Source organism: Alosa sapidissima, chromosome 9 (assembly GCF_018492685.1).
Source record: "Alosa sapidissima isolate fAloSap1 chromosome 9, fAloSap1.pri, whole genome shotgun sequence".
In the NCBI taxonomy this organism is placed as follows: domain Eukaryota; kingdom Metazoa; phylum Chordata; class Actinopteri; order Clupeiformes; family Clupeidae; genus Alosa; species Alosa sapidissima.
Window position 1 is genome coordinate 28,553,652 of NC_055965.1, and position 24,097 is coordinate 28,577,748.

At 40.0% G+C, this 24,097-nt stretch overlaps 1 protein-coding gene across 5 annotated transcripts in view; it reads left to right on the forward strand.

Annotated features, from left to right (window-relative positions):
* Window positions 1-24,097, forward strand: part of LOC121719384 (NACHT, LRR and PYD domains-containing protein 3-like) — a 289,755-nt gene that overhangs the window by 6,783 nt on the left and 258,875 nt on the right. For 2 of the 5 annotated variants that reach the window (XM_042104924.1, XM_042104925.1), the window contains exons 7-11: window positions 822-992; window positions 2,199-2,369; window positions 2,476-2,649; window positions 2,954-3,000; window positions 4,714-6,468. In XM_042104924.1, the coding sequence (XP_041960858.1) occupies window positions 822-992; window positions 2,199-2,369; window positions 2,476-2,649; window positions 2,954-3,000; window positions 4,714-5,249 (1,099 nt within the window). In that variant the 3' untranslated portion in view covers window positions 5,250-6,468. Of the gene's footprint in view, window positions 993-2,198; window positions 2,370-2,475; window positions 2,650-2,953; window positions 3,001-4,713; window positions 6,469-23,469; window positions 23,584-24,097 lie in introns of those variants that run through there. The other 3 variants (XM_042104921.1, XM_042104920.1, XM_042104926.1) reach the window with 2 other exon arrangements.

Consider the following 24,097-nt stretch of genomic DNA (forward strand, 5'->3'; position numbering starts at 1 on the left):
AGAGCTGAGGATGAGGGCCTTCTTCATGAGTCTATCTTGACTTTGTCTTTGAGGAACAAAAACCATTAAAAACAGCTGAACAGTGATACAGTAGTACTACAGCAACACCTAGTGGAGCAGCAAAGACACTGCCTCACATAAGGATGAAAGTCTATGTAGTCTAGACTTAAGTTTACCTTTCTCAGATTGGAAAACAAAGTGCTAAATAATAATTACTGTTGCTCACAGCACTTACAGCAAGAAGGAAGTTCGCTTTAATTAAAGTAATTAAAGGGGAAAAATAAGAAAACAATAAGTATTTAAGATAAAAGTCACTCTGAACATGCTAGTAATCCTAATCCTTAAAGGTGAATGGGTTTTAGATATATTAAGTATGACCATAAGCTAGAGTAATGGATGAGGGGTGACCCTATCCCGACCCGAAGCATTCCGAATTTAGTTTTACCGATTCTTCCATAGCTCGATTAGTGATAGCAACCGGGCATGTCTCACACTGCAATAAATTGCTTCTTTTAAACCATCTACAAGTCTAACAAGAGCTCCATACTTTGTTGACAGTGTAATTAGGTCCTTAACATTTAAAATGTGGCATTGGCAACATTGTATGTGTGCTGAACATTTATGTACAAGACAGTTTATACAGACACTACCTAGAGTAATTTTTCTGCTTGTTTTCCGGGCGACGCCATTTTGAATTCAAGACTCGATGAGTCTATCAACGAATGCAAATCTTGTGTTGTTGATGGGAGGAATGTGCGCTTGAGTGCGCGACGCACAGCCCTTTTTGAATAAATATACAGTATATTCCCCTCTTACTCCAGACTTGCTGGCTGCGGACTCCGGAGCAAGTCCTGTGAGTTTGTGGCTTCAGTTCTGCAGTCAAGCAGCTGCCTCCTTACATTGCTGGACCTCAGTCACACTGACCTGCAGAAGATGGAAGAGAAACTGCTGTCTGGCCTTCTGAATCCACACTGCAAACTGGACATACTGAGGTAAGTCCTTTTACACAGCACAAATCTCTGTAAGGACCTTTTTTACCATGGAAAATGTGTAGCAGTTTATCTATCTGAAATATGTCAAGAAATGTTGATCATTTTAGTGTTGATAGCATTGACAGTGCTTCCCCTACAGTGTATTCAGCAGCGGCGCAGCGCCACTCCTGGAATTCAAGCACCGCTGCAAAAAAGGTTCCCTAATTTAAAAAAAAAAAACGCAAGTGAACTTCAGGAACAGCTGGTGTTCGTTCAGGTTTGATGTCAACAAATAATAGTAGGCTATGTTGAAGGCGCAGTCAGGGATTCCACAGGAGATCACGTTTGTTTGTGTTTATGTTTAAGTTTATTAGCAGATGGAATTTTGTGCAAAAAAACGTAGCTTGCATTATGTTAACCAAGGAACCAAATTAAACACACCAGCGAGGTAGCTCGCCCCTACCTTCAGTAGCCTATTCTCAGATAAATTCCACACATTGTTTCGTTTTTGTTTGTTATACAGTCAATGCTTTCAAGCCCTGTGTTGCTAACATACCTAGGCTGTGAAACTAAGGTTGGTGTGTTTAATTGAAACTATTGTGAAACTATTGGTGTGTTTAATTGAAAATGAGGAAAAATCAAACCTTTAAGGACATCAATTATTTTTGAATGCGTCATGTATTGTAAACAAATAAATGTTATTATATAAATAAATGTATTAAGTTATGCACAGCACTGTACATTCTAAATAGTAATAGTTTGTACAGTGGCCTGTGATTAAGCTTTATTTTTTGTAATTAAAGTCAAAGTCAGCTTTATTGTCAATTTCTTCACATGCGCCAGACATACAAAGAGATCACAATTACGTTTCTCACTATCCCATGGTGAAGACAAGACATACTTTACCAATTAAGTCCACAGACAAACATAACATTCAAGTAAACAAAAAAGTAAGTAAATAATTTGTAACTCAATCTGTCAATTTCTTTTGACAAAATCCACCAGAAGTCACCATTTAAGGAGTGATTTTCCTATGAAAAATGTCTAGGGTAAACACTGATTGATATAATTAATTGAAGGCAGGTTGCAGATTGAAGACGTGGAATGTTCGGAAAGGATATGCTTCTTCTTTTAAGATTAATTTACATCAGACCAAAAATGACAGACAGATGTTGTTTAACATGTTATGTTATCTGTGACTGCTTTGTCTGTTATATTTATTTACAGACTTTCTGATTGCAAACTCACAGATAAATCCTGTGAGATTATGGCTTCAGTTCTACACTCACCAAACTCCCTGATAGAACTGGACCTGAGTGACAATGACCTGAGAGATTCTGGAGTTCAGCTTCTCTCTAAGGGACTGTCACGTCCCCACTGCAAACTGGAGATGTTAAGGTTAGAGTTAGAATTTGTCAGTGTTTCAGCAATTCTAACTAGTGATATTCACACATTAATATAACACCAATATCCTTATCTGGTCTTCCCCGTCTCTTACTTTTAGCCTGTCCGGTTGTCTTATCTCAGAGAAGGGTTGTATTTGTCTGGCTTCAGCTCTGACGTCAAACCCCTCCCATCTAAAAGAGCTGGATCTGAGCTACAATTATCCTGGAGAATCTGGACTGAATGTGTTAATTGCTGGAGTGGAGGATCCTCACTGTAAACTGAAGACATTAAGGTATGTTTAAAGTATCTTCCCAGTAGTGTGTTGTTAATTTAGCCAGACTTCTTATTTTAAATGCCAGTAAATTCTGGCATTTAAAAATGTGTGGCCCCAGCCGTGGCGCAACTGGCTGGGGCACTTGCAACGTACGCCGGCGACCCGGGTTCGATTCCCGCCCCGTGGTCCTTTCCGGATCCCACCCCAACTCTCTCTCCCACTCGCTTCCTGTCACTCTCCACTGTCCTGTTGCATTAAAGGCATAAAAGCCCAAAAAATATACTTTAAAAATGTGTCTGTGTGATATGTCACTTTCTTACAGGGCTGACCACTGTGCAGAGGTTAGAACAAGGCCAGGTGTCCAGAAATGTAAGCCTTGCATGTCTTGTCTGTTTCTTGAATTCTTCCTTTATTTGTTTGTGGATTCCGATGAAGCAGCTGACCTGTTGACTATTTGAAACCGCATGGCAAACACAGCAGGAATAGCCTACATGATAGATGTTGTGCCAGGCAACTGTAAGACACCATAAATGTCTCAAAGCCTGGATACTATTAACTAGTAGCCTAGTACACGTTTTCTCGTGCCATACAGGGTGGCTAGCTGCTTGCCAATCTGCAAGTCCACTCACTGGCAGAAAACAAAGCGAGTGGGTTGGGGACGCCTCACGATACACCTCCCCGTCCCTCCCCGGCGAGGAGAACATGTCGCACACAAACTAACCCAGCAGATAGAACTTAAATCGCAGCTTACCTTTAAAAAAATCCATGGAAAACAACATCCACTAAGAAGACAAATCCATTGTTTAAATCCATCACAAGTTTTCAGCAAGCCCATTCGCAATATAATTATGTGCAGGCTAGCTAGCCTAAAATCTATCAAAGTGCAACGTTGTTCGGATGTTGTCATTCAATTTTAAGTGTCGCTATGAGTAAGCTATTAGCTAAAGCTAGACAGTGTTGGTTGCAAAATATTTGACTCCCATACGAACAAAACTACACAGCATGTCCTTAAGTCGATGTCCCTTTCATTTGTCAAGAAAGAAATCCAATAAATGTGTGACTCCTCCGCCGCCCGCACGACACAGACAGTAAATTATTATGTGTCCATGAGTAGCAAAATTCCTGTAATTGCATACGTTTCCAATGGCATTGGCTTGGATCATGTTGTGGCTGTTTTTTGGTTTTCTGGCTCTTAAAGTGTTATTTTACTTAAATTAAGTACAACGATAAAGTTTTAAAATGTTCCAGTGTAGCCTTCTCATTATTTTGTATTTTGTAATATTCTGTTGATGGAGGCCTAATATTAAGCCTTACTAGACAAAACTCACTAAATGTTATCTTAAGGCTATCATTGTTATCATATAAATGTTTCTATAGAGTGATAAAAGTCCAAATGGTCAATAAATTAGAAGTTAAGGTATTTTGCCTTTGTATGACCCATTATTGTTTTGCAGATAATGCAAAGGCAGAATAAAGTAAGATAAGGGTCAAAGGTCAAGTTTGAGCTGATTTTTTTTTTTCATGTAGATACATGTATTCATTATGACAATTACTTGGCAAATTTTCAGTGTCCTACCTATCATACAATTGGCTGGACAACAAAAAAAACTTTAAAGTCATTTTTCTCAGTTTCACACTCTGGCGAGTTAAGGTATTTTGCCTTTGTAGGGCAGTACGGGACCGACAGTAATGGGGGAGTTCCGATATGTAGGCCTACAAAGCTAACATATCCTGTGTCGGTTTGAATCTCATCTCCTCTATAGTATCTCTATAAGTTCAGTATTCACACCAATGCGCAACAATTCTGGAAATGGTTTGGAAAAATTAATGATGGAAAAAAGTTATTAATTGTGAAATTACGCAGGCTAGAATGCATATCACGGACCACCTGCAATGACGCCGCGGACCACCAGTTGAAAACCCCTGCTGTACATGATAAATGGGTCTCCTTTTTCTGTGTGTGTGTTTGTATGTATGTGTTCGTAAATGTGTGTGTGTGTGTGTGTGTCTGTCTGTCTGTCTGTCTGTCACTCCCTCCCTACATTCTGATGAGGATGTTCTCTCCTCTCCTCTTATCTGCAGATGCCTGTGAGCTCACACTGGACCCAAACACAGCACACAGAAACCTCTCCCTCTCTCAGACCAACAGAAGGGTGACATTTGTGAGAGAGGAGCAGCCGTATCCTGACCACCCAGAGAGATTTGACTGCTGGTATCAGGTGTTGTGTAGAGAGGGTCTGTCTGGACGCTGCTACTGGGAGGCTGAGTGGAGTGGGGGTGGAGCTGAGATAGCTGTGGCCTATAAAAGCATCAAGAGGAAAGGGAAAGGTAATGAGTGTAAAGTAGGAGTAAGTGACAAGTCCTGGAGTCTAATATGTTCTGGCCTCAGTTACTCTGTGAGGCACAAAAAGAAGAGCATTGACATAACTGCCCCCTCCCCACGCTTTAGCAGAGTAGGTGTGTACTTAAACTGGCCAGCCGGCACTTTGTCCTTCTACAGCGTCTCGTCTGACACACTCACCCATCTTTACACCTTCTACTCCACATTCACTGAGCCCCTCTGTCCAGGGTTTTATGTTTGGTCAGACTCCCCAGTGTCCCTGTGCCAGATCACATGATCACATGAGCTCACACGATCAATGGTTAGACTGAGAATTGTCGTCGCAAAATCAAAATTCCACTGGAATTCCAAATGGTTTTGTACACGCAGCCTTACAACACCCAAGATAGCAAGGGGCTGGCGGACCACTGGGGGCTGTCCGCTGGCATTTTGCTCATCGGTTCTCTGGCGGTCCACAGCCCTGCATTACTGGCCTGTGACGGGGCCTGACACGGAAATGCTTTTAAAAATGCATCTAAAATGTATTTTATTCAAGCATATACTGTAAACATCCTGAGATGGCACAATAGGCATTCCTCAGTTGATCATGTCCTCCAAATGACTCTATGTTCAGATTCAAGAAAATAAATGATTAAAAAAAAATGTCTGAAGAAATTGAGTATTTTCCGTTTTAGTCATTGTTCATTAAAACTGGAGCTTGGAGGCTATATCCTGACTTCAAGTTTTTTTGAAAGGAGTCTGGCTGTATGTCATATTTGCGTTAAAAGAAACACACAGGTTAGACAATACCACTGTAGGTCTACCTACTGTCATGCTAATAAAGCTACATTGAACTGAATTGACAAGCTCTTCTGCTGAAAAACAAACAATAGCAAAAAAGAGGATAGATTAAAGATTAGATCACTTGTTGACACAAAGGGACTTAGGGACTAGGGGGATTTAGGGACTAAGCTAAACTAATTTAGGGACTAAGCCGTCAACTGCCATTGAAAGCAACATCTAGACCAGATTTTTATTATTTTAAAAACATTGCTAAAGTATGGGGTCTCATCTCACAACCTGAAGCTTTTATCTCTCTAGTAGAGTCAATTACTGTAATAGTCTTTTTACAGGCCTCCCTAAAAAGACAATTAAACAGTTAAAGTTGATTCAAAATGCAACAGTAAGAGTTCTCACCAAGGCTAAAAGAACTGACCACATCAACCCAATTCTTAGGTCCCTACTGGCTTCCTACGTATATGTTACAGAATTGTTTTTAATGTAGCCTATAGCTGCTGTTTTTTATTTAAATCAATGCATGGAATTGGACCTGACAATCTTGCAGACATATTCCATTACTATATCCCCACTATATCCCTTAGATCGCAAGAGAGACTTTTATTGGTCGAACCAATATCTTTTATTTTTTTTATTCATTTTCATTTTCATCCATTTGTCCTTTACAAATTGTGTGTAAGCCTAGATGTATGTAAATCTGAACTCTTGTCTGTCTAATGGTGATAATCACATGCATGTTTTGTGTAGTCTACAGACATAACAAAATAACCAAAAACAGAATTTGATTCTAATAAAAGAACACTTTGTCATTACTTGCAGGTTGAGGTTATTTTTGGACTTTACTACAGGTCAATATTTTTGTTAAACTTTAAGGAAATAAGTTGAGCTTTGGGCAGTAACCGTTCTGGGGTGCGTTTCCAAAAACCCAAAACCATAGTTGCTAACCTGTTAGTGTAGCGGTTGTTGAGTGGACTAACGGTGTGTTTCCACACAACGAAATTTTGCGTCACTCTCATTGAGGTTGAATGGAGACGAAATTTGCCCTAGTTGGGCGAAATAAAAGCGAATCGCCGATGCAGGCGAAACAAAGTTGGCCAAAGTTTAACTTTATTTAAATGAGGACCATTCGAGAACCAATCAGGTCCGCGTCTTTGTGTTTGGAGGCGGGAGTTACAAAAAAAGTCTGACCAAGATGGCGGAGACTACCTGAGCTGTAACACGAACATTTGTCTGTGATTAAAATGTTTCTACACGAACATTGGCACTTGTATCAACACGAATTGTGGTTTATATGCCACACGAACTTAGTCAGAGCACATACACCACTAAATAGACCACTATATATGTTAGTTTAAGCACTCAATCTTTTTAGCTAGCTGACAGGCGAAATGCTAGTATTTTAGGACATTGGATTGCATTGTAAACCTAGCTAGACAGCTAGGCTACATGCTGCAACGCAGGTATGAAATATATTATGTCTTATTGACCTTGTTGTTTCTATGAACATGAATTGTTGTTTATAGGCAACATCAACTTAGTCGAGGCATAAAGACCCCTGGATATCTTCATTAAGTACTTAAACGTTTGAATTAACTGATTAGCCTAATTAGCTCGCTTGCCACCACTGGCTAGACACTGCAGTCAAAAGGTTAGCGGTTTCGCCATCACGCCCCCCGAGGCGAAATTTCGCTGGCCGAAAATCGCGAGGTGTTTCGCTGTGTGGAAACACACCGTAACCCTCAGTCCCCCCCTTTCCTTTGTGTAGGTACCTTGTATATTAGCATGCTTTATGAAGGTTTGGGATAAACTGGTATTTGGTTCATGTGGCAAAGCATTTTAGGTCCACTCCAGTCCACTAGGGTGCAATGGGGTGTGCCAGATCACACTCACCAGGGTAGGCAGGATAAGAGAAGGAGTTTGGGATCCTACTTTGAACTCCATGGTCTCCATGCCTGAACACCTGCCTGCTTTGTTCTTTTCCTTTCAAGGTAAAGTCACTATTTTCTGATGAGTTTTAAACTGATGTTGAATTGTCAATGTGTATTTAAAATAGCCAAATGAGTAGAGTGTTGCTCCTCTGTTGTATCTATTAATGTTTGTTTGAGCATTGTTTGGGTAAGGAGTTGAGCGCATGGTATTGATATGCAGTTTTATCAGTTGATGTTAAGTGCATTTTGGTGACTGGATTTGAAGTGATTTATATTTATTTATTTATATATATATATATATATATATATATATATATATATATATATATATTAGTTAGTGGTCGTGATTGAGTGAGGAGCGCTAGATTTAATGTGGGGACTTATCCTTGTCTGTGCAATCGTTGATGTTACTGTATTTGTAATGTGTAAATGGATGAAAATGACCATGAGTCATACGAATTTAGGAAATTATCCTTTTAATGCATATTTTTATATTAATCTTTAATAAAATGAACTCCATCGTCTCCATGCCTGAACACCTGGCTTCTTTGTTCTTTTCCTGAAGAACTTGGTTTGTGCTGGCCCAAGGTCCCCTAGGCTGGAGGTCGGCTACATTAGCAACTTAGTTGGTTGGCAATGGGAAATTGCATTGCAACCAACAAAGTTGCTTACTTAGTTAGCAACTGTGGTTTTGGGAAACGCGCCCCTGCTTATCAGCCACTTTTTTTTGTACTGTCTGTCATGGGTGATAATTTTCCTATCAAGCATGTCACTGCACACATCCCTGACTCTCACTATTTGATTCAGTTAAAACATCAAAAACATCTTTCTTAATGTAGGCCTATCAAAATCCCTACAGCCAATAAATTCAGCACAAAATGCTAATCATACATTTCTTACAGCCAAATAATTTATTTAAAGGGAGGGGACATTTTGAAATGAAATTGAAACTATAGTAGGAAGGTAAGATAGTTTTGTTATCACCAGACCAAGCTCAATCTTATTATTAAGCTCAATCTTATTATTAGTAAGCTTTATTATAATAACATAAATAAAGCTTACAACATAACTTATTATTTGGTCTCGTCTTGGCTAGTCTGAGATCTACAGCTCCCATTGACTCCCATTCAACACATCAAAGCAATGCTGACTTATGATAGCAACCATTTCACTTTAATAGTAGACTATATTTTGATGCAAGAGATATACAGCAAGAATAACATAAATTGGTTAAAGCAATGTGGATAAATCTAATGAAAAGTGTCAGACCCTAATGTGCTCATTGCTCAAATTTATATTCATCTAATATTGAATGTCAGAGTAGGCTAATGAGATTCAGAAATGTACCTTAATGATGCATCACAATTTCAAAAGGAATGAAGCTTAAAAAGAAAAACACAATAATTAAGAAACAACAATTATTTACCTTACTTTGGGTAATTGCCTGTTAAATTAAAGGTCCCATCGCATGAAAATGTCACTTTATGAGGTTTTTTAACATTAATACAAGTTCACCTAGCCTGAGTATGGTCCCCCAGTGGCTAGAAATGGCAATAGGTGTGAACCGAGCCCTGAGTATCTTTCTCCGCTTTTTAGAAAATGAAAGCTGAAATGGCCCAATCTGTAATTTCCCCCTTATGTTGTCATAAAGGGGAAAGGTTGCATCCTCTTTCTCTGTTTTGGCCGCCCAGAGAATTTGCCCCGCCCATGAAAAAAATGAGCTACGACCCACCTTGCAAGCCTAATGTTTTTTCGTTGAGACATCATGGCTTGCAAACGAGCGAAGCAGTTGCTCAGTGTTTCGATGTAGAAATGAAAACAACGTTTTTTTAGTTCCTTCATCTGAGCCTCTGAAGAACCAGTGGGTTAATTTTATTTTCTCTGGAAATGCGCTGACACAACTTCCAAAGTTTTATGTCTGCGCCAAACATTTCACAGATGACTGTTTCCTGAAGTTGGGCCTTGCTGACCGTCTGAAAATAAAGTCTGGATCAGTACCAACTCTGTTTCTGTCCCCACCCCTCACCTGTTTCTGTTTATTAGCCTTGTCACTGCCTCACCTGTTTCTTATGTTCATTACGAGACACTTTCTGACTTGTTGTGACCCATTTTCTCGATCCAGATTTAGATAAGGCCAGACAAGGCAAACCATAATATGTTTGCTTTTACAACACATGTAAAAAATATTAGTTAGTGTCAAGAGCTATCATTTTGCCATCAAGAGCTTATCATTTTGAAAATCCTTTACAAATGTGGATTTACTATACATTGCCATTTATATACCACCTGAATTAAAAGTGCATTGAAACATCTTAGCTTTCCCTGCTAGTCTTGTCCATCAGGGTGATCAACCTCATAGCCACACCCACACTCACAGTTCTCATATCCCAACCAAACAATCATTACCCATATCTACCATACCCAGTCAAGCTACATTTTAAGATTGAGATTGTTGTGTTATACTGATCTTTTATATATTCGTAATCTATATTATGTAATATGATGTGAAGAGTGTGCACATTGGCTTGTTTATGTTCTCATCACCCTTATGCAGAAGTCTAGCATACAATGGTAATCTATCTGAATATCAGTTAAAAGCTGCACAACACTATGCTAAGTAGTGTTTGCTGTCTCTGAATAGTTTTGTGAAGATCAGTCCTTGAATGTGGTGGACACTTACACTGAGTGTATTGGAATTATCTGTCTTACCACTGTTGTATTGTGTAAAATTCATATATTATCTGCAACATTTTCTGTATCATTATATAATAAGAAAGATCTCGCATTTGACTGATCTAGTGGCACTAGGGGCTGTATTTTGCACACTGGCACATGGCGTAAAACTCGTTATCCACCCACGCAAAGTTTAATTCGGTATTTTGCACGTTTTATTTTTTAAACAATGCGCCCAGGGGTGTGGCAATTAACAACCTAGGGAGGGGCCTGGCGCATTGTCTAAAAACGGCTATTGTACACCTGGTCAGAAGTCTATGGCGAGTTGTTTATGTTATTTTAAGAGCGCATTGTCAACAGTCATATTGGCAGGTGCACGCACTATCCTTCTATCATTCATGAACGCACACCAGCGCACGTCCATGCAAAACATTACAAATTGCACTATTACAATGGGAAACATAATTAGAATAAAGATATTACGAAATACTGTACATCTCATGATGAGTAGTTTTTCACCATCATTTGCAAATTGGTAATGACTGTTAAAAGTGATTAGGGGAGAGGCGAGAGACATGTATGGAGCACAGCTTAAGACGCACTGTCACAAGATAAGCAACTCCTCTGCAGGATAAATGTTGTTTTGTTCAGTCATTTGAGCAATATTTGGGTAAGTGTTGCTTTTTTCAGCCTATGTTTTCGATGGTAACCCATTGTCAGTCAATAGTGAGAGTAACTGCATATAACTGTCTTGTCGTGGACTGACACCTTGGTGAAGTTAGTTTCACTTTGCCAATGAGTTCAAATAATAGACGAGTGCAAATGCGTGAAGGCTATGCTAGGTTTTAATAAAGCATGATTTAGTGCAGGGGTCTCAAACACCTGGCCCGCGTCCTGCCCAATTCCGGCCCGCGACGTATGACAAAATAATAATGTAATCCGGCCCTTGAGGCCCTTGAGACAAACAACGATACTGATTAAAATAGACGATATATCCAGGTACGGTGACAAATCTCATTTGTAGGCCTACTCTGCTCCACTATGTGCAAGACATCCATAGCTTGATTCAAACCTAAAATCGCTGCGCAAAGTTTTCAGGAAATACTTGTATTACACGTGAGAAACGCGGAAGCGATGCAGGCCAGTGTTGCAGAAATTGAAGCAGAAATTAAGCAGACATAGGCCTACACCAAATGTTGAAAAACGTTCACGTGCGATGAAGTCTTAGGTAAGCTATGTTATTCACCTATTCTAATTCTGAAGGAGAATATCCTTTTGGAGATTATGATCGATCGTCTATGACCGTGATAGTCAAGGTGCGTCTGTGAATGGAGGTGCGTGTATACAACGGTGTCCACTAAGCATACCATGCTTGTTTCGACCCTCTGCCCAACATAGCTTGGAGGTTGCAGTGGTAATCGTGATGATAGTGTCCGTAATGGATGTGTTACAGACAGCAGGGCTAGTAGAAATAGGGCTCTAAAGAACTACAAAGTCACCCGCAATATGATGCGAACTTCTGGGTACTGCAGATTACCCGCGATAGGAACTGTTTGACCAGAATACTTTATTGTAGGCCTATATTGTAGTAATCTATTACTAAACCACAACATATTATGTGTTGGTATACATCTTAGGTGTTTTCCTGTTAATTTGTTATGTGGGTAATATGAAAAAAGGAAAGTAAACCTGCTTAAATATGTTCATCCAGTATTTACTGAAAGGTGCATAATTTGAGGTGCTTGCCATCCAGTGACAAATTACATGGGTAAATTTACCCCCTTCATAAACTTTTGTTTTACTCAAATATTTTTACATTTACAGTAGGACTTCATCTCTGACCACTTTCAAGCCATGGCCTTTTGAAATTTTGATATAAAAATCCAATGGTGTTGCTTTCTTAACCCTGATGCCTAGTTTGCCAGGTTTAAAAAAGTTATGAGAGAAAATATTTTTATTTGGTGTGAAACACACACACATACCTGTTTTTATGTTTTTCATTTATTTTATAATTTGTATTAATATTTATTTTATCATTATTTTATTTATAAGCTAAGGTTGCTAGCACAGGTGTCTAAAACTAGATAAAACACTTGCACTTTCTGTTTGCAGTTTTGTGTGGTATTTGAAAAAAAGAACATTGCATTTTCAGAAATAGCCGGCCCTCCAATCAGATGACGTTGGCAGAATTGACCCCCAGCTCATTTGAGTTTGAGACCCCTGGTTTAGTGGAATGACTATTCCATATGGTCTCGCAAGCAGCCTCCTTCAAATGCGCCGTTGAATGCCAAAATACAGATGCATTTATTTGACATATCGCGCTTTGCGCCGTTAAAGGGAATGACAGATGTCATTCTCATTGGTTTAAATGATTTTACGCCCCCAAACACACCCATATGACTGATTAAAAAACCTAGGAACACCTTGTTGCGCCATGCGCTCGACGTTTGATAAATGGCACCTGAAGATATTTGATTTGATACCAAAATTTCCCATTTGTTTGACATTTGAACTTTCAGCTTCCTAACACTTTAAAAGCATGAAAAATGTTTTTTTACAAAGTTCCAGTGATGAAGGAAATGCTTTTGTCTTGCCCTGTCTAATCCTAAAACAATATTTAACTGTAAACCATACACATTGGCTTTGAATTCACAAGGTACAAGTGAAGAAATAGTCAAGCCAGAAAGTGGCTCAATAAACATGACGGGGAACAGGTGAGACAATGATTACTCTAATAAGCACATTCAGGTGAGGGGCTGAAACAAGGAGCCAAAACGCCAATTGTTGATTTGGCACGGAATGACCCCAATGTGATATCACTGACTGTAAACATTAGCGCATGGTACTGTGGCTGCAAGCTGCTCAAGGCCACACCCCACCCTCCACCCTCCTCTCTCCTCCTCATTAGCAATTAAAGCTACAGACACAGAAACGGCACGTTCTAAGGAAAGCCCATTGTGGGAGTGGCTCATAGTGGCTTGGGAAAGAGCCTGTCATGGGACCTTTAAATATTTCATGGCGCCATTGCACTGCATGGACACCAGGTGGCGGCATTTGACTACTTGCTTACATCAGCCAAAGTTCAATGCCATGGTGCCATCTCGTGGCCCTAGAATATTTAATGTCTAGAATATGTTACGGTAAGACGTGTGACCTTGACAATCTTACTAATTTTTCTTCTAATTTATCTGATTAACTGTGTTTTTCGGCCCTTCCCAGATTACCAAAATGTTTTTTTTGTCTTTGACAAATGTGTTAGTATCAGTACTTGTTTGCAAAAGCTAAGTCTGCTAAGTCAAAATTCAGTGATAAAATAGAGAGAAAAAGATTGGATTCTGTTATCAGTATTTCATTCACATTCATATTCATTCATATGTAGAGAGAGAGAGAGAGAGAGAGAGAGAGAGAGAGAAATGAGTAGGGTGGAAAGAGTTAAACACAGATCAGTAGAACCCGTCCATCCAGTTCTCTATAGGAAGTGCCTGAGCTTGAAGGAGTTAAACTTTACAGTGTGAAGGAAGCGAAAGAAAGTCAAAACTGTGAGTTTTGTTTTAACTAAATGATATTTTTTCAATGCTCAATATTTCTACTGAAGTTTGGTGCTGTTTGTATTTTAGAGTATTTGTAGCCATTTTCAGCAGTTGAAAATGAGACCAGAATAGCATAATGGGACTGCACTTGTTCTTGGATTCTTGGTTTGATTAAGATTATAGAGTTTCAGAAATACTCAGTACATTTTTGACAATTTTGTTGATAGACATTTCAATTTGTGTTAATTGTTGTGATCACAACATTTCAATGAAATCCGTAGAATTTTAAGTTTTGAATAATGTCCATGGCCCCCCTCCTGGAACCTCATGCCACCCCTTCGCCACCCCAGGAAAAAATCTCTAGATCCGCCCCTGGAATTTTCAACTGCTGAAATGGAGTGCAGAATCAATCTCATTTACTTAAAAAAAACCTCACAATTTTGACTTTCTTTCTCTTCCTTTACACCGTAAATTTTATGGGAATCCATTTCCTTCAAGCTCAGGCACTCCCTACAGAGAACTGGCTTGTCTGACCTCTCTACCATAAAGGCATTCTTACAGAGTAAGTTAACATGTGACAAAGTACATTACATTACACGAGGTGGGAGGCAAATCGGAGATGTAGCTGGCGTTTTGGATGATGTGGGTCTTAATATGTGAATTTCTTTCTCTGTGTAATCACTATACAGTCTGTGTAGTCTGTACTTAAATTATACAGTGTCAAAAAGCAATTCTAGGGGGGTTTGGAGGTATGTTCCCCCAGAGAATTCTTTTAAAAAATGACCCCTCAAATGATTTCTTCTAGTTAGTTTTGAGGGAATATGGATACATTTATAAAATAAGCCATAAATAGATTTAGGGCTAATCCACACATACGAAACCGATCTTTTTTTCCTCCGTCTTCCCTGAAACCGCATCAAGAATATTTGCGTCCAAACGGATCCATCTCAATACAACTCAACACGTTACTTCATACCCCAGGCCTATAGGTGGCACTGTTTCTTTACAGAAATTGACCAAAGTTTGTGCTTTACAAACAGACAGAATAGGCTATGACGAAATGGCTAGTGTAAGGAAACCAGAATTGTTTGTGTGGACTGATGGTGAACTGTCAACTGTAAAACTAATAAACTTTATTTTACGGTTTGTGAAGGGTGCAGTCCCGTCCTTTATTTGGCTAACGCAGGTAGGCCTACTAATCACCTTTACTTTCTTTGGTTGTAGGATAGTCCGTGATTCACATTAGTTTTGGCTATCACTGCAATTAGGCTACTAAACGCAAGGCTTACCCAAGTTCTAGGCTATTCTGTCACCACATTTATAATATTGCTATAAAACCTTCGTTAGTAACAGTCAATACGTTTGCCTGCATCAAATCGCGCATTTGCATTCAGTGTGCTACCATCGGCTTAACGTGAGTTCTAAGCGTCTTTGTATGCTTATATCTGATTTCACTCGACTGAATGCATGTATATATGTTGTAAGACATGTAAAATAAATAAATGACGCTGGCACTACGCACAAATTAATGTAGCCTAAACTTACACCGCACTTATAATAACTTAAGTTCTCTCGCGTCACTGACAGTAGCTAGAATGCATTAAAAACACTGGGAAAAAACAGTGTTCAGTCCACCAAGTCATAAGCTATCGGCGCTGCGCAGCACCAGTTGTGATATTTATCTTACGGAGTGTAATCGTAGGTAATGTCATGTATGAAAACTAGTATTGTTAGGCAATACTATAAGTGCTAAGTCCAGGGCAGCTGAGGTGTGGCGATGACATCATCGATACGGAAGCAGGATGTGCGGTTTCGCTGTCTAAACGAATTCAAACCATAGACAGTAAAAGAAATGGACGAACAGACTCCGTCGTTTTCAATGGGAGGGCACTGAGTCAAATAGAACGATTTTTCAGTTGGTCCCACCAGTACTGCGCAGACTCACACTTAACTTCGTGACGTTAGCCATAGAATCTGAATCATGTAACTCATATGATAGATACACAGAAATTCTTCTCACACTTCCTTCGCCTTCAAAGTCATCAAAGTTAAACATTTGTTTATGTATTATTATTAATATCATTCTCACCAAGTCGTGTTAATGTTGAAGCTACCATACATGATCATCTTCAAAAACAGTCATGCTAAAACAAAACAAAGTTATAGCCTTGAAGCTAATCTTCTTTCCACTTTTCCGACCTACGGTCAATCCATCGAAAACCTCTGAAATGATTAGTGCCGTTTTTAAAAAATTTAGGTTTACTTTTTTATTATTATTAGGTTGCCTCTGTGTAATCCTTTACCTTAACATACGGTCGTGTATGCTAGGTTTTGCTTATGAGTTACCGTCATAGACAGTAAGGTGGACTGAGCTTCTTATCCAAACAATACGGCTATCTCCCTACGGCGCGAAAGAGAGATTACGTCAAAGCTAGCTTCCCTCCAACCGAACAAGTTAACCATTCTTCTTACGGGTAACCAACGTTACGGACAAGGTAGTGGAGTCTGTTTTGCCTTTGTAGTGTTTATGTGGATTACACAGAAGCTACAATATCGGCACAGGATATATGTCATATGAAGTTATGGTATTTCAAAAAAGTCCTAGAATGAATGGACTTCTATGGGAGTTAGCAGAGAGGTGGTCCCTCCAGCCTACGTCGATTCTTCTACTTCCGGGAATTCGCCTGCCCCCTTGATTCAAACGGGCTACAGTTTCAGATTTCTCCACTCTGGGACCAGGTTTCAGAAAAGTGCGGTTTCGGGCAGTGCGTTTACAGGATTCGTTTGGACGCTCGGCTAAACGAAGCAAAACCTCTGCGTTTAACCTAAAAAAGCGTCTCCATGTGGACGGGCCCTTAGGTTATATGGATTGAAACAAGATTCTGATGATTTGGGGGTATTTTTAAAACATGACCCCTCAAATGATGTCTTCTAGTGAGTTTTGAGGGAATATGGACAAATTTAGTCATACTTAAATAAGCCATCGGTAGATAAAAAAAAGAATATTAATATCCAACACTATCTAACTGCCTTTTCCAAGTATGTAGTCTAAATTACTGAAACAATTTGTGAAATAAGATACCAGAGACACTAGGCAAATATTTATAGGCCTGTCATGCAGTTGGTAGCACCATACATAGGTTAGGCTATTGCAAGGCTTAAAGCATTTTCTGTGCCTTTAAGTTAGGCTATTATTTTTAAGACCTAATATTATATAGATATTATAATATTATGATAGCAAATAATGTTTTTGCTCAGAACGAACCTAAATGGAAATCAGTCCCTGATCTTTAGTGCCAAATGTTACGTTTTGCCATTCACAATTTAGGCTACTCACTCACTCACAAAGTGGTGAATAAGGAAGTACATGTATAAAGTACCTTCATAAATATCCTATTGAAACGACCTCAAACACGAGTGAACAAGCAACATGTTAATTTCTTGAGGACACAAACTCCTGTGCTGGCCTCAGCTTGTTGGTTCATCTACCAGCAAATGATTGAAATCTATCACCCAATGAAACTGGAAGATTTAACTGGAACTAAGCAATTACATCTCATGCACAACGCTTCATATGTGATGTGCTTTCAAACGTCTAGTCTAGTAGCCTACTCTGAGTAGGGTTTGTTTGAAAATAGTAGGCTACTTTTACTTGTGTAGATTGATTCACACTATATATGAAAAGAAAGGGTAAAAAAAAACGCAACCGCCACCAGCTTGACACCGATTAGATATTCTAGTTTGATTTGACATGTCGACCAAATTTGGATAGTCATAGATGCTGGGAAAGTGGATGCATGACAATTTTGAGAACCCGTGTTGAATTATCACGTGTATGGGTTGACATTGACAGCAGTATTTAGGCTACAATCAAATGTTATAAACTAGCGACACACACAAATAGACTTTAAACGTTAAGCTACGCATGAGCATGCCCTTATTATCTGACCTGACCATCATCAAAAAATTCGATGAGACAAAGTCTTGCGGATGTAAATGACGTAGACTAACAGTGAGGTTGTTGCCGGGTTAACTGATGTACTGACTATGGGTCTGATTATGGACTTTTTCGACTTGGTGGTCAAACTTACCACTTCGTTGTAGGCCTACAGACAGTTGACACATAGTTGCATGCACTGTGCAATCTGCTGACAATGGTGAAATTTCGCGGGGGTCACTGCGCTGACGGTGATGGGTGAAACCATTGTGAGGGGGCGGGGGATTCTAAATAGGCGATTTCTATTTGAGAGGAGTTTGGTGCGGGTTTCACACCTTCTCACAGTCCAACATGTATGAACATAAAATATACTTAAAAAAAATATTATCTGATTTATAAATGGGGTGTCAAGACTGTGTCCCAGGGGTGGCAGTTGCCACCCTTTGCCACCCCGTAGATCCACGCATGTGTATTATGTAAGAGACCTATTTGAGTCTGAGTTCAAGGAAGAGAAGAAAGAATTACAGGTAGCCCAGTTTAGACTTGATGTTTTCGTTTTTTAAACTTTACCCCCTATTGTTTTGAATTATATGCCTGGAAGATAAAGCCTGTTTAATGATTTTGATAGTTCCTTTATGTAAGGGTATAACCCTTCTCTTTGCTACGCCCCCAGGGTGTAGCAATGTAGCTGCCTAGATGCTCTAGTTGTTGGCTACTGCAACTCAAGCTAGGTAGCACCATTTATTTTAATTTTTTTCATACCACAGTATTCGGTGACCTTGAGATCTAGGATCTATGTGAAAAATGACCGGAATTTTTCCTTTAAACATTCATGACAAGCCGTTTTGCTTTTGATAGTAACACACCTCAACCTCCGCGGTTGAGAAAGCTGAAGCAGCAGCAGTGGAAAACAGACTTTACGGAGGTACAAGCAAGTTATAACATAAACGGTTCATGTTTTGACACAGTATGACCATGTCACTGTCGAATTGAGGACGCCAATAAAGTTATATTAAAATGTTTGCGATCGTCATTTCCGTGAAGTGCACGGAGTTTTAGTGTTTGATATGAGACAATACTATTTTGTTAAAATTTGCGCACTCCGCCAGTAAGCACACAGTGCACATAGTGTACTACACAAAAGTGTACTCACATAAGTACACCAATTGAGATTCCAGTAGAAGAAGCGACTGGAAATCAAAACTGTGAGTTTTCTCACCTCATATGGATTGTATACAGTGTTCATTACATTTCTCTGGGACCCACAATGGTATTACTTGGGTTAGATGGGCTTCAACTGGACATGGGCTCAGAATGGAATTTTTAGTGGGTGGATGCAGGGACCTACAGGGCAACAAAAATAATTATACACATGCTAGAAATGGGCTTACTTATCTAACGTGGGTACTGCATAGGTACAAAATTAGCTGGGCCCCAGCTGGGTAAGCCAGGTGGGCCCCACTTGTCAGCACTGTGTTTGTAAATAAATGCATTTAAAATGTGCTATATTTGGACACTTTGAGAGTTGTAGAGTTTCAGAAATATCAGGTACACTTTAGACAAGTTTCAGTCACATAACTTTACTTTAATTTGTAGATTATGTTTACTCTCTTTTTGTTGTTTTGTGTCATTTGTGACATGTTCACAAGACAGCACAACACTGCTGCTACAGACAAATAAGGCGGGTACTGTGTGCTCACACTGTTATCAAAACATACAGGTCAAAACTCTGTAAAGTTGTCAATTCCAGCACATCCTCTGTGGTGGCCAATTGTATACAAATGACTGTGCTGAATGCTATAGAGCTTTCCTTTCCTCAGGATAGGTATGAGAGAAATGCACATTCATGATGAGATCAGATAGTTTTACCCTTAAGAGTTTCCCTGTGACTGAACAAGTCCAGCCAGTTTACTACAGGGAGCGCTTGAGACTGGAAGATAAAATTCTATTAAACAAGCTCAAAAACATAGTATTATAGTTCCTTTTATGCATACTGCTGTAGCATGGAGGTGTGTGTGTGTGATCAATTACATCAGCAGACTCATTCATCTCAATATGGCGGTGCTAAGCCAGAGGTCTGTTTCTGTTGACATTAGGCCTACTGGAAACATCCTGGTCAGTTTCATACATACATTTGGACCAGTGAATTTTTTCGCTGGCCTGCAAGATCAGTCCAGACAGTTGTGAGTCTCTGACCAGGTTAGGTAAGTGTTAGTCTGTAGTGGAGCTGTTAAGCTCCTATTATTAGAAGAATTGTGCACAAAATTACAAAAGCATAAAACTTTCAGGGTTTGTTCTTGATGACCTAAGCTTTGTCTTAAGATCTGGAGGCATTCTCAGTGTGACCTCTTAGGTCAGCTAGAGGTCATTGACCTCTGAGAAATGAAAGTTCCATGTACAAAAAGGGGTGTATCTTTGGGTGAATGTGATATAAATGTTGTTCCATGTTTCCAGTCATGTGAAGCTCATTTATATGATTTATATCATTAATTAGAGGTCAACATCAACGAGTAGGTCAAGGTCGCTAGAAAAAAACACCCAATAATGGCAACATGATAAACAAGAAAATGTTTACTAACGGAACTGATTCTCTCAGGGTCGTAACAACGGTTACTTCTCTCCTGTAGCCTGGGTGTTCCCATGCTGCCTTGCGCGCGATTTGATTCACGCTGCTAAGGCAGCCTGGAGACCAAAGATTCTAGAACAGAGCTCTGTTCTAGAATCTTTGCTGGAGACCATGGAACAAATTTTCGCCTGAGATAGGGAACCAATCACAGAACAGGGGGGAAAGCAAGACGATGATGAGCTATGCACAGACGCATTTGATAGACATCCGTGGCACCCAATAAACGGATCTGGGCATTTTTTTCAAATACGAGAAAATGTTTGGTTCCCAGACCACGTCTCATTGAGAAGTGGTGGCGCTAGCCAGGCTATCTCTCCTGTGTGACAGGAAGACTTTTTTTCCTGATGTCAATTTTAGGTGTCCAAAAAGTTTGAAATTAAAGTTAAATTTGAATTATTTAGGTTAAAAGTTGAAATTACTGTTATATTTCAGTCAAATTTGACATTCGTACAGCATACACCTTAACCTTAAAATGCATCTAGTTTGCAGTCATGAATGTTGACAAGGCTGTCAAGATTTATTTTTTGCCTGTGCACTTTGTGTATTTATTATGTAAGGGATAACTGCCACCGAGGTGTCCTGTTATACGGAATTAATGGACGAGGGCGAGGGGCAAAGAACTCCCCGACGCGCAGCCGTATAACTGGACACACCTCGAAGGCCGTTATCCCGCTTATCACCCGGTTGCCACTGTAAAGAAAAGGACACATGCGGTTCCGTTTAAAAGGAAGCTCACTAGTTCAGGTTGTTGGACAACTTTCGTTGGCTCTATAACAGCGATAGCATGGACAGTTAGCTCAGAGAGGGTTAAAGCAGGGCTAGTAATCAAGGATCCTTGGTTAGCTTGTTTACAGTTGATTCCACCGATGTCCTATTATCGTTGTTATAGTTACCATTCATAAGCGTTGATATGGAACGGCGATTAAACTTTTTATACCAGATCTGCTTCAGGTGTCCCGTTATTCAGAATTAAAAGCCACCCCGCCAGGCAATCAGAAAAGAGTATTTCTTCTCTCCGGGTGATAACAAGTGATAAGCTACTGCAAATACTGTCATACATGCCCGTGTGCAGATATTTTAGCCTTGTTCTCTCTCCATTGTTTTGTTTATGTTTCGAAACTATAGAGGGGGCTGCAGGTCAGAGGAGGGCTCTGAGACCTGAGTCAGCACTACACAGCTGTGTAACCATGGAGACCAACGAGGACATGGATAATACTGTTAGCATGAAATCAACACAGACCAAGGCAGGGTGAGTACAGAAAGTGTGAACACACACTAACTCAAACTTGCTCAAAGAAACATTTGCTGCGTTGTGTGTGTGTGTGTGTGTGTGTGTAAGAGGGTATGTTTATACCATTGACTGTGATCACATCACACACACACACACACACACACTGTACACTCAATCACACACACACACACACTGTACACTCAATCACACACACACACACACACACACACACACACACACACACACACTAGAGCTTAGATCGGGCCCAAAAAATCAAGCCCGACCCTACCCGAGCCCGTGCACATTGTGCCCATTAACGCTTTCTATTTGTCTCGTAAATCCGCCACCCGAGTTGGAAAGTGTAAATTACTCAGCTTTCTTGCGGCATTTGGGGCAGGCATGCCCACTTTACCTCGAAGTACTTGAGGGTACCCCGAGGTGGACGTACGACCTTACAACAAACATGGCTGCGCCCATAGTTGAGATGAGATGACATGTATTTTTTTGCATGTGTACTGTGTTGGTCATGTTAAAGTTGATGTAATGCTCTTACACACTAGATTACATTGCTGCTTCAATCCGGTCACCAATTCATGCATTGCACGGCCTTGCTGTGCCTGCAATACAATGTAACAATTTGTTTTCCAGCCGTTTAGCTAGAGGCTACATGTAGCACAAAACAATAACAATGACTAGCCTCCTGCTAATGCCCCTCGTGGCTCGAGAGAAACGCGTTCCTATAGCCACTCATTGGTACATGTTGTACGAGTGGGTGTACGATGATTTACAAGACAAATAAAAAGCAGCATCAATCATACACACACACACACTGTACACTCACTCAATCACACACACACACACACACACACACACACACACACACACACACACACTGTAAGAGCCATATTTGGGTTTTGTGAACTTATCTGTGGAATAAGATCAAGTACTTTAGTTAACGTTATGACATTATGGAAATGCGGTTTTAAGTTACAGAAATAATATAGTTTGATTTAAGAAATGCCATACTTACCTTAATTACCCTGAGCAGTATATTACCTGTACGTACTTACCTGATTACCTGTCACATGGTAGTAGACACACCCCTTTCACGTGCCTGTGGCGCGAAGTGGTGGCTTTAATTAGGCCATTCACAAAGTGTGCAATGGGTTAGATGGCAAGACGGTACAGTTTTCAGACCGCAAACTACCGCAAACTACCGCTTTAGTTTTTCCTTTGTTTTCATAATTTGTCCATCCAAGAAAGAGAACCGGATTGTTTGAATAAATACAACATCTCATTTACTTCAACTCTCCGTGCGTGCTTACTATGGATTGTGTGTCGGGAACCCTTGTCATTAACCTCACGTGGCAAGTTTAGTTGGAACAGCCACTTCACACACACACACACACACACTGTACACTCAATCACACACACACTGTACACTCAATCACACACACACACACACTGTACACTCAATCACACACACACACACACTGTACACTCAATCACACACACACACACACACACACTGTACACTCAATCACACACACACACACACTGTACACTCAATCACACACACAGGCGCACGCACACACACACACACACACACACACACACACACACACACACACACACGCACACACATGCACACAATGGCACACAATGACACACACACACAAACACACATACACATTCACATGCAAACACATATCTGTATCTGTTATATAATCTGTCATACAGTGATCACGTTCAGTAATTAATGTTGATTTGCTGTGTTATATATCTGTGTTTGCAGACCACAGACACACAGACCTCCATCTCCAGTGCCCAGCTGTGTGTCCATGAGGAGTGATAAGTCCATGTCTGATCCTCTTAACTTCAGCAGTGGACCAGTCGCATTAGGACTAAAGTGAGTTCAGACATATGTGTGACACACACACACACACAAAAACACACACACACACACACACACAAAAACATACTATACACACAATCATACACACGCACGCACGCACGCACGCACGCACGCACGCATACACACAATCATACACACACACTCATTCACACACACACACACACACACACACACATTCACATTCCAAGATGGGAGCACCTCAAGATGGCTGCTCAGGAGTTGAGTGGTTTGTCAGGCTCCACTCAAATCCTCTTTTACTCATTTTTTCTGCTATTATTCGGCATGATAGCCCTTGCTTTTATTGAAACTTTTACTGGCTCTAGAACAAATCAAAGACAACTATCAAACAACAATCCTAAAGATGAGGGAAATGTTTGCGCACTGCTGCTTTGCTGTTGGCTCCTGCTGTTGCCACTTAGTCAACATATAAACGTGAATAAACAAAACCAATCCAAGCAAATAGACCTATTTCAAAACATCAACGATTAGGCGGTAAATATAATTGAAA